Source organism: Phascolarctos cinereus, unplaced genomic scaffold (assembly GCF_003287225.1).
Source record: "Phascolarctos cinereus isolate Bilbo 61053 unplaced genomic scaffold, phaCin_HiC Scaffold_4;HRSCAF=312, whole genome shotgun sequence".
Taxonomy (NCBI): Eukaryota; Metazoa; Chordata; class Mammalia; order Diprotodontia; family Phascolarctidae; genus Phascolarctos; species Phascolarctos cinereus.
Window position 1 is genome coordinate 291,101,277 of NW_027555847.1, and position 15,082 is coordinate 291,116,358.

General features: G+C 37.7%; 1 protein-coding gene across 1 annotated transcript in view; it reads right to left on the reverse strand.

The window, feature by feature from the left end:
* Positions 1-15,082, reverse strand: part of LNPEP (leucyl and cystinyl aminopeptidase) — a 124,706-nt gene that overhangs the window by 60,338 nt on the left and 49,286 nt on the right. The window contains exons 2-3 of the mRNA XM_021009147.2: positions 8,881-9,721; positions 6,758-6,896 (exon numbers count right to left, since the gene is read on the reverse strand). Of these exons, the coding sequence (XP_020864806.1) occupies positions 6,758-6,896; positions 8,881-9,721 (980 nt within the window). The remainder of the gene's footprint in view (positions 1-6,757; positions 6,897-8,880; positions 9,722-15,082) is intronic.

Consider the following 15,082-nt stretch of genomic DNA (forward strand, 5'->3'; position numbering starts at 1 on the left):
ACCATAAAAACAAAAAAAAACTTTTCCTTTACAACACACCCAACAAATAATCATCTAGCCTTTTTTACTAGAAGATCATAAGTGAGGGGGGAACCCACCATCCCCTGAGAAAGCCCACTCAAATTTTGGATAGCTCTTATTGTCAGGAAGTTTTTCCATTAATAAAGATTGGAAACAGCTTGGTGATACACTAGAACTCAGGGATGAGGAACCTGTGACTAGATACAGTGCTGGAGCTCTGAGACAGGAAGACCTGAGTTTGAATCCTGCCTTGGACACTGACTACCTGTCTGAACCTGGGAAAGTCACTTAGCTTCATTCAGCCTGTTTCCTTATCTGCAAAATAAGGAGGTTGGAACGCCTCTTTCAAAGATGGCTTCTAAGTACTCTAATTTTCAATACATGACTAAATTTGCTTCTTTGTAACTTCCATTCACTGTTCATAGTTTTATCTGAAGCCAAAAGACTAACTCCTCTTCCAAATCAAAGTCCTTCGCCTTCATGATGACAACTACCACATCTCCCTCCTCCTTACCTCCTCCTCTCTAAGTTTTCTAACATCCAGCTTTCTATGGAATGAATCTGAGGCCCTTCGGGATCCAGAACTCCCTGCTCTGAGCACTCTTCAGTCTACGAATAAACTTCCTAAAAGTCCCAGAACAGAACCCAATCCTCCAAACACGGTCTGACCAAGGCAGGATACAGTGGAATTAGGACATCCATATTCCTGGATGTTCTGTCTCTCCTAATACTAGCTAAGAGTACATTAGCTTTCTTGGCTGCCATATCATACTGTTGAATTACAATGAACCTATACACTAAAATCATTTTTAGACAAATCACCTAAACCACTCTTTCCTTTCTTCCCTTGTCTCATCTAGTACTTGGAAAGTTAGTTTAATGAATCTAAGTGTGCAAAATGACATTTATCCCTATTAAATGTCCTCTTGTTTGAGTCAGCCTGATGTTCTAGCATATCAAAATCTTTTTGCATCCTTTTATCCAATGTGTTATTGATTCTTTCCAGCTTTGTAATTTGCAAATCTGAAGCATATTATGTATGCTTTTATTCAAGTCTCTGGGGAAAAAAAATGTTAAACAACACAGGGCAAAGCAAAGATTCCTAAGGTACTCCATTAGAAGCTTCCTTCTAGATGACACTAAAACATTAATGATTATTTTTTTGAGACTCGCCATTCAACCTTATGGAATTACCATGTGCCAGAGTTCAGCCCACATATTTCCCTTTTTTATCCATGAATAGTATAAGAGACTATCAAATCTAGTAACCCTGTTCCCCTTCATACACACCAGCCCCCCCAAAAGGAAATTATATTAGTTTGGAATAACCTCTTCTTGTTAAAGCCAGCTGGCTCTTAGTAATCGTTGCTTCCTTTTTCTAAATGCTTCTAAACTATTCATTTATAATACATTCTAGAATTTTACCAGGAAGTGAAGTTCACTGGCCAAAAAGAAGCAATATTTGTCCAATCCTAATTCTGTGGTCCCCCTCCATGATTTTCCAAGATTGCTGACAATGATTCAGCAACCATATCTACCAGTCTGGTTAAGACCTCAGGATGTAGTTCACTTGGGTGAAGTAACTTGAGCTCATCAAAGGTAGCTGGAAAAACCAGAAAGTAGTCTGGCAGAAAGTAGACGTAGACCAACACTTCATACTGACACAAAGATAAGGTCAAAATAAGTACACAATTTAGATCTTAAGCAAATTAGGAAAACATGGAAAAAAATTACCTATTAGATCTATGGATAGGGGAAGAGTTCGTCACCAAACAAGAGATAGAAAGGTTCATAGGAGGTAAAATGGATAATTTTGATTATATAAAATTAAATTTTTTTGCACAAACCAAACCAATGTAGCCAAAATTAGAAGAAAAAGTAGGAAACTTAAGGGATTTTTTTTTCCAGCAAATCTCTCTAATAAAAGTTTCATTTCCCAAACACAAAGGGAATGGAGCCAGATTTATAACAATAAGAGCCACTTCCCAACTGATAAATGATCAAACTATATGAAGAAGCCGTCTTTAGAGGAAGAAATCAAATGAGCACAGTAACCTAATGTTTGACAAACTTAAAGTTCCCAGCTGTTCAGACAAGAACTCATTGTTTGGCAAAAACTAGTTAAGTTTTGTTTCCTCCTTACCTAGGCTTATTCCTTCGACTTCTTTTTCTTATCTTATTGCAATAGCTAGTATTTCTAATACAATAACGAATAATCAGGGTGATAATAGACAATCTTGCTGCATCCCTGATCTTACTAAGAAGGCTTCCAATTTATCCTCATTACAGATAATGCTTGCTCTTGGTTTTAGACAGACAGTACTTAATCATTTTAAGAAAAGCCCCAAACTTAGATTTTTAAAAGACCAGAACAGAAGACAGAAATAAGGGAAGATAGCAAATGCATGAATATAGAAGTGTGACAGTCATTTAAAAATAGGACCAGGAACATGTAAACATGAGCTGAGGTTGGTGAGAAAAAACAAGGGAAGGATAACAAAGAGGAGATTTTTTTTTTTTAGCTACATTGGTAAAAGAAAATTATCAAAGAAGGAAGTACACTGCTGGTCATGGTGGAGAGGATGATGATAACTAGACAGAGAGAAAAGAAAATTGCCCAATTTTTCTTTCGTTTATGATTTGTTTGCCAAGGAAAATAATCTATGGACAGAATAAAAACGGCTAATAGCAATTTTATATCCAATATAAGTAAGAAGAGACTAGAGTTAGGGTAACATTTTGCATGACTTCATATGTATAATGGTATCATATTTCTAGCATTATCAATGGGTGGGAGAGTGGGGAGGGCAGAGAGAGAGAATTTGGCAGTGAAAATAAAAATTTTTTTTTTAAATGTCACCTGATCACACACATTACCTACACATGTATTTCTCCAAATTTCTGGCTTAGCTGCATGTGTTCCCTGGTACTTGTATAGTCACCATATGTATAAGGTACAAGTATGCTACTCCACATGTCTGACCTGTCACATGCATTCCCTATGTGTACATCCCTTAAGTGTGATCAATATGCATGGCCATCTTCTTTACTGATGGTATATTTAGGGTAAAGTGCCCCAGGCTGTGACTGAAATGTATCTGGTTACTCCTCTTACTTGGGTAGTTCATCTGTCTTTGCTTTAAACTACATGTCCTTTGACTGACGAATAAAAGTAAACATATTGGTTTAAAAAAAAAAACTACATTGGTTGATGAGTTAGTTTCCTATACGTCTACAGCAGGCTCCTTAGACAACTCTGCTTATTTCTCCTCAGTGGAGCTGTTTCTTTTTGTGTCCTCAGAATTTCATTCTGGAGAGGATTCCATCTTGGGATTTACATCCTGTAAAATTTTAGGCCATGAGATTCTACTTTTCCTTTCCTAAACTGGGCATTTTTAGAAAAAAGACACAAATAAGCTGGACAGTGTTGGCACTACCTACGAAATCAGCTTTTATATGATGTAATCAGTGGCAGAGGTTATTGGTGCCAATATACAAATATATTGATGCCATACTTCTAGATGATAATTGAATTATTAGTATGAAACTGATGATAAATCTGATAGATTTATAGGTGATAGAGGTGGTCAATATAGGCAAACATGCATAACAAAAACCTAGTTATCAGATCTACACAATCAGGTAGTTGACATTCTTAAGGGTTTGGGAGTGCTCATTATCAATTCGAGATGGAGTCTCTTATGTTGAGAGGGCTCCTATGAAAACAACATTACTACAATCACACACAAAGACAAACATGTCAGTGACATATCATGTTTCTTTTGTTAATAAAGCATAATCAACCACAGCTACATTACAGTCATGGATCTCATCCCACCAAGCCTCAGTGATATCTACGAAATAAAATTTAGCTTATTGTATACCTATTTAATCTTCCTTAGTGAAACTTTCGTCTTAGACATCTAAGACTTTTTTTTATCAGTAGTTCCTTTCTTGAGTTTTGTCTCCTGTAAATTTCTGGAATCATCTTTAAGCTAATCTTCATTTTCCTACATTTTAGCTGTCCTCTATAGTTTCTAGCTTGGGGGAATGTATGCAGTTTTCTTCTTCCATCCCTTCCAACTTAAAGTTCTTCTGATTAGTTTTACAGAACTCTAAGCAGATGCACTCCATCCTTGTCCAGGAACCCATCATTCCTATAGTTTAAGCCATTTTCCAGACATCCAAACCCTTTCTCAGCAATCATCTTCTTAACCAGCTGTCAACTCCCCAAATCTGTCTCTATCTTCTAAGTCCCTTATGTTTTATAGGCAGCCATCACCAGCACTCCCAAGAGGGCTTCAGTTTCTTGTCCAAGATTTTGTAATTTTTAGTAATCCTTTCTAGGTTTCTTCTGGCATTATCTTTTGAGTAGCAATCATCCAAGTTGACATGTCTTTGGAGGTTCTCCGTTAGGTCTTAGATACATGCTTTGGGAAGGCAATAAGCTTCTCTGCTGTTATTATTAGGTTGAAAATAGCTGCTTCAGTACTCTTCAAAAAGGAATCCCTACGTAAGACTATTTTTCTCTTTTTCCTTTGACTGTTATTTGATATCTTACCCTGAAGTACCTATGGATCCATATCACTGTTCCTCGGAGTACAAACAGCTAATTCCTTTTCAGAGTGCCCAGATCCCTTACTTCTTGGCTCCAAACACACTCAGTGGCTCTTCAATCTTCCTTTGTGCTGCATCCTTCTCAAGAGATTATTTCAATCAGGTAATAAATGTTTTGTTTCATGGGTTGAAAAAATAAATTATGATATCCATGACTATTCAGAAAACACTGGTCTTACAATCCATACAGGGAAAAAAATACTTTAAAAATGCCTCTCCAGACTATGCCATGAAGTTGGATGATCAATCCATTGGGTTAGTACACCAGTTCATATCTTTAGGACAGAAACTATGGAAGGACAATATGTTGAGCCATGAATTAAATGGTAAGATGAGACCAATCTGGATTCCATTTGAGAAGATGATCAGTGCTTTCAACAATGCCAATCTTCTCCCCAATGCAAAAACTGGTCTTTTCAACACTGGGAATAATGTATTGTTGCATGTTAAGGAACACCAAAATCTTTGAGGAATTAAAACTGAAGATGACCCAAAGGACAATAAAGATACAATATAGATTTGGGTGCAAATAGGCTGCATTATATCTCTAATGATGACCTCCATTCATGAAGTGGCATAAGGTACATCACTGAGGAAGTACACAACTGGAAAAGACAAGGGCTTGTTTATGTAATGAAAATGAGATCAAAGTGAGTACTCCACTGATTCTGCTTTTTTTTCCACCTTGTATTATTCCAGAAAAATTATTTCAGTTTTTTATGTTTACTATATTCGTTTTTAATTATAAGTTCCTCCCAACCATACAAATAATGCTGCTATGAAAAAACTTTGTACAGATCTCTTTTTTTGTGGATATATGATAACGCTTTTAGGTTATATTCCAACAACTAAATTAATGGCTCAAAAGGCATGAATTTTTTTTTTATAACTTTTACCATGTGCTGCCAGACTACTCTTCAAATTTTGTTTTTACAAGTTTGTGAATTTACCAGCAATGAATGAGTGCTCTTGTGGCTATGTGCCATAGCCAGAATTGCATATGCATTACTTTAACTATTTTTTGCCAATTTAATAAGAATGAGATGCTACTTCAGTTATTTTAATTTATAGCTCTTTGGTTATAAGTGAGGGTAAGCATTTTTCAAATGATTATTAAAGATGTTTTCCTTCTTTTGAAAATGTATTATTTTTATTATTTATTGTAGATAATAAATAAAGGGTTTTTAACAGTTCTCTGTACTATTTTCAATGTTTTATCTTGTGATGAACAATTTTTTCAATTTGTTTTTTCTTTTAAAATTTTTTTTACCATTTTTTACCTTTCAAATTTTTTGTAATCCACCATTTACCTTGTCTCTAATAATTCTTTCTATGTGTTAAAAAAAGAAAAAAAAGGCAATACCTCCTTCACCACTGAGAGAAGTACACCATTCCAAGGCAGATCTCCACCTTTTCAAACAGCTTTTAAAAAATATTTTAAGTCTCTCATCCAACCAGAATTCACTAAAGCATGTGGTACACTGTTAAGATACAGGTATAAATCAATTTCTTGTCAAACTGCTAACCAAATGAACTAAATACATTTCAGAAAATAATGACTCCTTCCTCTGGTTTTTATTTCCTATAGGTTTACCAACCACTAATCTTCCTGCAAACATTTGAAGTTTCTTAATAGGTTTTCTAAGCAAGAATACAAATATCCACTGAGACACTTTAAGTTGTGCCTTCTCATCTAGTAGAGAATGTACAGTTATTCCTTCCACATCATGGGGGCTAGGGGTGTGGTGCCCCCATGATCTGGAAAATCCACATAAAATGTTTTGGCCCTCCCTTCATATCTAAGAGAAGGAGTCGGAATTTTTTCTTTTCCTTTTATGGGGTGTTTACAGCACCTTACTGTAAAATTTGGGTTAAGTATTTGGTTGTAGGCTCTGTGTCATCTGATGGCCTTCATGTGTCATCTGCAGCTTTCACAAAACTCTAGAAAAATTCCCATTTAAATTCTTAGGCTGACTCATGATATATCGAAATTGCAATGGAGAAAGTCTCGATGTGGAAGGGATAACTGTACTATATTCTTTGCCATAGCTGAGGTGAAACAAAGCAATGAGAAAGACTCACAAAAAAAAGTATTCACATTCAAGGGACAAAACTTTACCTTGGGCATATTTGATAAAGCTGTATATTGTTCCTCCCTCACAATCTTGATGATAAATGTTGCTTTAAATGCTGGTTCATCAAAACAAGGAAAAGCAGACCTTGCTGCAAGAGGTTCAAACTGAGTTGCTGCAAAGTACCTAAAAGAACATGAAAAATGCGTGAAAAAATTGCAAACAGTAAGGTGCCACCAGCCAATCTGTGCCATTGTGATTTCACTTTATCAGTGGCAAACTTATTGTTAATGGTAGAATTTTAAAATCAAGAACCAAAAACTTCAGTGTTCAAATAAAACACACTGATCTCTTTTCTTTTTTAACCTGAGACAAATTTAAAAAAACTTTTTTCTCTCCCCTGCTCCTTTATTGAGGAAGACATGTGAGAATTTATCTAAATACTTAGGCCTCATTTATTACTTTTTAAATTCATTATAAAGGAAGAAAAAAAAAAGGAAGACAGATTATGCAAAAGACCCCTAAACAAAGAAGACCTAGTGTTAACAGAGCACCTGGACCTGTTCAAAGTTCTCTTAGGCTAACTGTGTCTCTGTGACATTTTCAGTGTTGCTAAACGTGGCATTCTGTACACACTTACCACCTAAGTTACAGAAACAAACACATATCACATCCATCCTCCCTCACTCATATGGAAACAATGCTAGTTCAGGATATCACCCACTCTCATCCATGCTATTTCAACAGATTCCTAACTGGACCCCTGGTTTCCAGTTTCTATGCTGCTGTACAGATTATGCTCCCCCAAGCCTAGAGCGCACTCCTTTATCCCTGCTTCTTGGAATCCCAAGCTTCCTTGAAGGCTTGGCTCATGGGGCAACATCCTATTGAAAAGACTTTCTTGGTACCCTTAGTTATTAGCATTCTCTCTCTCATCAAATAAAGACTGCGCGTGTGTGTGTGTGTGTGTGTGTGTGTGTGTGTGTGTGCGCACACACACATATATATACACATATATTTGTGTAAATATATATATTTTTTCATGTTATATTCTCCTCTACATGGAAAGTATGCTTGTAAAGGGACTGTTTTTAAATTTTGTCCTCATATCCCTGGCAAGAGTACAGTGCCTCGAACATAGGAGGCACTCATAAAAGCTTTGCAGCTCATATTGGAATGCACTACTTGGTATCTGATACAGCATTATGCAGAGTATTTTCAATAAAGAATGGTATTTTGGGTCCTGATTGTTAGGATGCAGAGATTTCCCTACGAGGAAAGTCCCTGCACCAATACAGATCTCCACTCTTCTTCAGTTGATAGTCTTAGAGAATTGTCTAGAGTCCCAAGGGGCCTTTCTGGCTCTAAGTCTAGAAATAGCTATTCCGTCATTCTGACGGATGACAGTTTAGGGTGAAGATGAGATATATAAATACAAAATGGTACAGTATATTAAAACTTTTTAAAATAACTGACTTATGACAGGCTCTGCTTAAGAAAAATTCAGAAAACTGTAAATTAAAAAGAAAACTGCACGAAACATTGCAGATGAAAGCACATGCCAGACTACAAAATGTGGAGCACATTTTTCACTTTTCTACCATAACTTTTTCCACCTAATTGAGGCTCATCTAGATTCCTTTTGCTTCAAACACAAATCCAAAGTAGGCAGGTGTATTTTCCGAATAACCCACTAACACTAATGACATAAGAAAATACATACAGAAAACTGAATCCTTGTCATCTGATACTCCCTGCCAATGACCCAATTTCTTTTCCTTTAAATTGGAGGGGGGAAAAAAGACCCAAGAAAGAAAACAGTTCCAAGGTCTCAACCTCTCTCTCCAAAAGGAATCAAAGATGAAGTACATTAGATTTATCTCTCAGGGTTATGAAAACCTTGGGATGGATAAAAATTAAACAATGCAAAGACAGATCTAAATGTCAGAGAAAAGTATGCTCTGTTTGACATTAAAGCTCTATTCATTTTCAAACATATGTTCAAAGCTTTGATACCAAATGAGGAAGAAAGAATGTGTTCTGTGCATTATTCTTCCATGGAACCAAAAAGCAAACAGCTGCATTTAGTGTCTTTGATCTGGCTGACAATGAGCAAGTCTCAGAAATAACAACAGATCACAGAACAAAAGAATTTAGGACAGCAACATACTTTCTCTCCTTATTTTCATCTTCATATGTGACTCCATAAAATCCATAGTAATTGCTGGACATATTGGCCGAGTAGTTTATCTTCAGTGTGTAGTTGTGGCCTTCCAAAAGTGCGTCAGGTGCTACAATTGCAATTTGGTCATGAAATTTATATTCCAAGATTTCAACTGGTTTCTCTTGCTTTGGAACTACTGAAGTGAAGACTACTTCAGAGATATTATGCCCAGAGCTATGCAGAATAATATTCTGAGTGGTTTTAAGGACCTGAATCTTTATCTCCACAGAACCCTCGAATTTCATTGTGGTGAGGTTTGGGTGTACAGTGAGTTCATATTGTAATGGCATTATATTTTGGGGAAGTCTCATCTGTGCCCAGGGAAACAACTTCCCATTACTTGCAATAGGTTGTATTAATCCCATGGGCTGATTCTTTTGATAGCAGCCTTCTTTGGTAAAGGTACACCGGGGGAGAAGGTAAATCACCATTATTACAGAAATAGCAACCACAAGGACAAAAGTACAAACTAGCATGGTCCTTGCAGAGGGCAGTGAACAAGCCCCATCGGGACCCTGTCTGTAGCCAGTTATGTTATTCCGAAGACCTGAACTTCTGTTCATGAAAGACATGCCCAGCAGTTTTGCAGATGATTCATAATCCTCTTCATCCTCATCCATCTCATGTTCTCCAAGACCACGAACAAGTAATCTTGAACCTCGAGGCTCATATTCCACTTCATCAGGTTCCAGGGGATGTAAACAAGGTTCTTTGGCTAAATCTACCACATCCGGCTCTTCCTCAAACATGCTGTTTTCGATCATGTTCCTGGGGAGCTGAAGCCGATCTAAAAAACAAAAACAACGTATTTTTAAAAGTATGCTATGACTTTAATATGCATTCATCTAATAAACAGAGTGGAAAGCAGCAAGGAATAAAATGCTAATAATGAAATTATTTCAGTTGAAAGCACTCTCATTCTAGGATACCTAATTAATTTTTTTGCCATTGCAGGGCACTGGACCCACTATATTCTTCTAACAAATTCTTACTCCCCAAAACAAAGAGATCAAATTGTTTAAAAAAAGTAGCCTCCACTCTTAACACATACCATAAACCTGTTATACTGTAAACTAGGCTGGTAACAGTAAAGATGAAAGATTTGACATCCAAAAAGGAAGACTGGCTTTCTTAAAGGAAAAAGCATTGTTCAATTGTGTTCTACATTTCATGATCCCATTTGGGGTTTTCTTGGCAAAGATACTGGAGTGATTGGCTTTTGCCTTCTCCAATGGATTAAGACAAACAGAGGTTAGGTGATTTGCCCAGGGTCACACAGCTAAGTGGCTGTCTGAGGCTGGATCTGAACTCAGGTCTCCCTGACTCCAGGCCTGGTGCTTTGTCCAACTGAGCCCCCAAAGTATTTGTGACAAAAGTCTAAACTGAAATCAGGTCCTTTTCTTTAACAGAATACCCTCATCAAGACTTAGCAACATTATCATTATGGAAGGAAATATCACGAACAAGTGTATACTCTTAACAATTCCCAAAGGGTGACAAGTTCACATACTTTATTCATAGGAGAAACCCTCCAAACCTCACTTACTTTCACATAACAATTCTAGCAACATTGGTTCTTTTGTTTCCTAGATCCTAAAGGATTAGAAGGGTAGAAACAATAAGTGACAGGTGGTAATCTAACAAAGCAGGAGACAGACATATTATGAAATAAATTTAAAAAAAAAACAAACCACTGCTGTGAAACGTTTAGAATTAAACAGCCCTACCTTAATAGACCCTAAGGGCATCACTATCACCCACTTAGAGTCATCATTTGAAGGTGAAATTACTTCTCTGTACTCTTTAAGGCAGGAAGTTGTAGGATATATTTAGAAAGATATATTAAGATTAAAGGCTATACTTGTTTGTTTGGGTTTTTTTTTGTAGTATCAAGAAAATTTATTATGAAGAAAGTCCAGAGGATTTAGACGTTTCTGGCCAGAAGCCGGCTCCACCCCTCTTCAGGAGGGGTGGGCCCTGAGTGCAAGGGAAAGTGTGCTTTTATGTAGTTGAATTTGGCGCAAACCTCCCAGGCCGGGATTGGTCCAACCCTTCCCAGGTTACACCTTTCCTTACATGTTTCCCCTTGATATGCTCAAGTATGTTCCCCCTCCCTTGGTCATACGTCCCATGACTTGTTAATGAGGCTCTAATTTTATGCAGGGTGTGTCAGATAATAGTAATGAAGCTCATTAAGCAGGCACACTAACATTTTTCAGGTGTCCTCAGGTTGACCCTAACTGGTCTGAGCTGGCTTGACCCTTATCTTGATTTTGGGGTCTTCTTGGAACAATCCACTTATTTCCTATTGGTCAAGCCCAGCCCACCTACAGTGTACCACCTCCTAGGACCTTTGTTCTTTAAAGGCTATACTTGTTAAAGGGTAACTCAACAAACTTTTCTGTCATATGGAAAATTCACTTATGTGAAAGACCTTATTGTCTCCAAAGGTGCTAGATAAATGAGGTATTGCTATAATAAATTTTCTTATTAAAAAACTTGTACTAAAAGCTCAGTATTCATATATTAACAAAATTTACCCTAAATATAACTGTTATTTTTAGTTACTGTCTTGCTGTTATTATTATAGGTGGTGTGTATAGAGTGCTGTCTTATCTCTCAATAGCTATTTCGACTCTTAAAACTAGTAAACAGATTGCATTATAGTTCTATTTGCTAAACTGCTAATTCTTAAACTTCCCTTAAATTTAGCCCTCTTCTTACTCTGGATGGAGAAACTTTTTCTTTGGGATTGTTGGCTTCTTTCTCCTCTACCCACCCTGCCTTGTGGCATTTTCTCTCTTCTATATAAAACATTTTTAATCAGAGATAATTGTGTTGAGTGTTCTCTGCCTTCTATATCATTAAAAGTCAAAACCATGATCTTGTTATTTCTCTTATAGTTAGAAAATATTAGATCTTATTATTACATCTGTATTTATGGTGAATCTTACTTAAAGGTAATAATAGGTCTAATGTACATAATTACTTTTTTTAGTGACTGATCAATTTCTATTTCCTCTTTTCTTGCTCGAAAAGCTATCTTTAGTCGTGGGTGGGCATAAGGAGTGGACCTGTGATATCAATGGCATAAGAAACTGCAGGAGAGGAAGCTCCCTCTACCAGTGCTGGTTGGCACCTTAGCAGCAGCTAGGGCACCAGGGGATTAGTGACTTGTCTAGGGTAACAGAGCAAGTATGTGTCAGAAGCAGGACCCTGAGCCCAAGTCTCCCTGGCTTGGAGGCCAGCTCTCTATCAACTGTACCATGCCGTCTCTTAGTTGTGGACTTTTACTGATCAATTCTTTCAGGTCCTGGCTGTTTTGAAAATGAACTCTTCTGTTTTCAAAAACATATGGCAAACTTTACAGTACATATAACAAAGACTTCTGTATATTTTTATTCAACGTTGACATTTTCCTTTTTTAAAAAATGATGTTCTAGTTGGTATTTCTGAGTGTAGAGAACAATTTTCTTTGTTTTCATAATTCTGTAATTTCATGATTTATCTTGGTGAAATCAAAACTGCAATTTCTCCTTGCTGGTATCCTCTGTAACCTACTTGTAGAACACTGCTTGATCTAATCCACTAGAGAACATTTTCTGTAATCAAGTCTTCAAAATGCAGTGTCCAGTTTTTCCCTTCTTTTTTCAGTTTCTTCTCGAAATTCAATTTATTCTACTGTTTGTTATCTCTGCTTTGTGTTTCAGGGCCTCGGTTTTCTTCCCTTTCTTGCTCTCCTGCTGCCTGGATTTATTTTTCAATTCTGTCTTTTCCTATCTGTTGATCTTGACTTGGTTTCAGTGAGTTTGTTCTTTGTGGCTTCAACTGATGCCTTAAGATTCTATATATCGCTTTTCAATTTCCATAACTGTTACTTCATGTCTTCCTGTATATTTTTCCAACTGCTTTAATTCACTGGATATATTTTTATATACTTTAATTTTTATGCTAGTATTTCATCTTATCCATTGCTGTTTCAAAATGGGTTTCTGGAATGATTTTCTCTCTTAGATCTTTTACATTGTAGATTTTTAAAAATTTGAATTACAGATTTATTCCCCACCTTGTTCTGGCATGAGAGTGGAAGAAGCATCCTAGGAATGGGGTGGAAGGAGCTTTGTGCTCCCTGTAGTTTAGCTGGGAATGGGAAGGGAGAGAGGCAGGGAGTGCCTATGAGGGGGAGGGGAGAGAAGAAAGGGAGGAGAGGAGAAGGGAAGAGATTAAGTGCGCCAAGAATACCAGGGCTTTGGGGCAGGGTGTGCTTTGGGAATAAAAGCACTGAATGGGCACAGTTTTGCACTGTTCTCCCTATACGTTCTACTCCAGCAACACCTTCATACTGCTCCTTGCCTATAATACTAGCTTCCCTAGTTTCCTTCAAAACTCAACTAAAATCACACCTTCTACAAGAGCCTTTCCCAGTCTTCCCCACTAGAAGTACCTTCCCTCTGAGATTACCTTCCCTCTACTTTGTATCTATCTTGTACGTCCATAATTTTCTGCATATTGTCTTCCAGATTAGAATGTGAGCTCCTTGAGACAAAGGGCATATTTTTTCCCTTTCTCTGTATCCTCAGGGCTTAGCATTGTGCCTGGAACATAGTAAATGCTTAATAAATGCTTACTAACTGAATGACTTAGGGACTGCATGGGGCATCCTGGACATAAATAAGATGTAGAGAACTTATGTTGATTTGGGAAACCAGACAATACTGGTGGGTTGACAGTAAGTGTGGGTGGGTAGAGAAAGGACGTTGGTACCCTAAATCTTCAGAATCCAATTAGGCAAGGAGATGGGAAGGGATGGATGGAGGTACTGACATGGGGTAAAGAGAAGAAGAATGCATCACATCCAAGTCAGCAGCGGCTCTGACTCCCAGGCACAAACTCTATGTCAAACTGCTTTCCAATATATGCCATATTTATTTGCTGCCTCGAAATTTTCATGCTCTTCTACGTGAGTGATCCAATCTTCAAGTTCCAGATCGTATCCTACACCTCTTATGATATAAGCATAGTACGGAGGCAAGTACAGGAACAGGAGTGAGGAAACCTGGATTCTTGCCGGAGCTCTGTCATTAACTCACTGTGACTGGGACCAATCAATCACTTTCTTTCACTTCAGTTTCCTCATCTATAAAATGAGGCTGTAGGATATGTACAAACCTGGTCAACATTGAATGAGCCAGTAGCAGCAAAGAGAATGAAATGTCTTTATTTCAACAGTAGCAAAGTAGTAAAGTCATGCAAAGTAAAATGCCAAAGAATAGGAAAAAATCATATTCACTAGTTTTCTTGAGAGCAGGAAAACCACAGGACCACTGTTATACAGCTAAATCACCAATACCTAGTGTCATACTTAACAGCTTGCAACATATAAATATTTGTTGAACTAATTTGATAAGTCTTTCACCACAAATCTGAATGATGGCACTTCACCACAGGCCCTGATGAGAATATTTACCCCCAAGGTGATTCAACTGGTGAAACCTGGAGGGAGGGAGGGGCAGGGGAAATGTATTTTGAGGTTTTAGCTATACTTCTGCCATCTATAAGAAAAGTCAGATAGCTAAGGTTGAACAAGACTGAACAGATGACTAAGTCCCTCCCCCCCTCCCCCCCACTGTTCCTTATTCTTCTTCCTTCTGCTATTTCTCATCACCCTTTCTATGATAATTGCAGGGGCCTCATGCTGCCTCTGCTCTCCCCTAGTGGTATGCTTAACGCAGGGCTTCCCTCTTCCTCTTTGCTCCCCCACCCCCATTAAAGATTACACATCCTATAACCATGAAGCCCAGCTCTCAGAATGGTCAGCCATTTCCTGGAAAGTAAGTGTTTTTCCCTATTACACATAATGCTGGTTCCTAGTAATAGATGAACTCATTCCTTCTACTCGTACCACAATCTCCCTAGTTCAAGTCCAGATCACCTCTCATGAGGACCACTGCCATGGCCCAACTGTTCTCCCTGCAGCTAGCCCCTCCCCTCTCTAATGCAGCCTCTACACCTGCCAAATTACATTACTAAATCTAAGGCTGACCTCGTCACTCTTCTGGCCAAGAAGCCCAGGAGCCTCCTGTTGCAGGCTGTCTGTCCCCCAGGCCTCAAATACTTTTCCTTCTTACCTCTTGGAACCTTGAGCTTC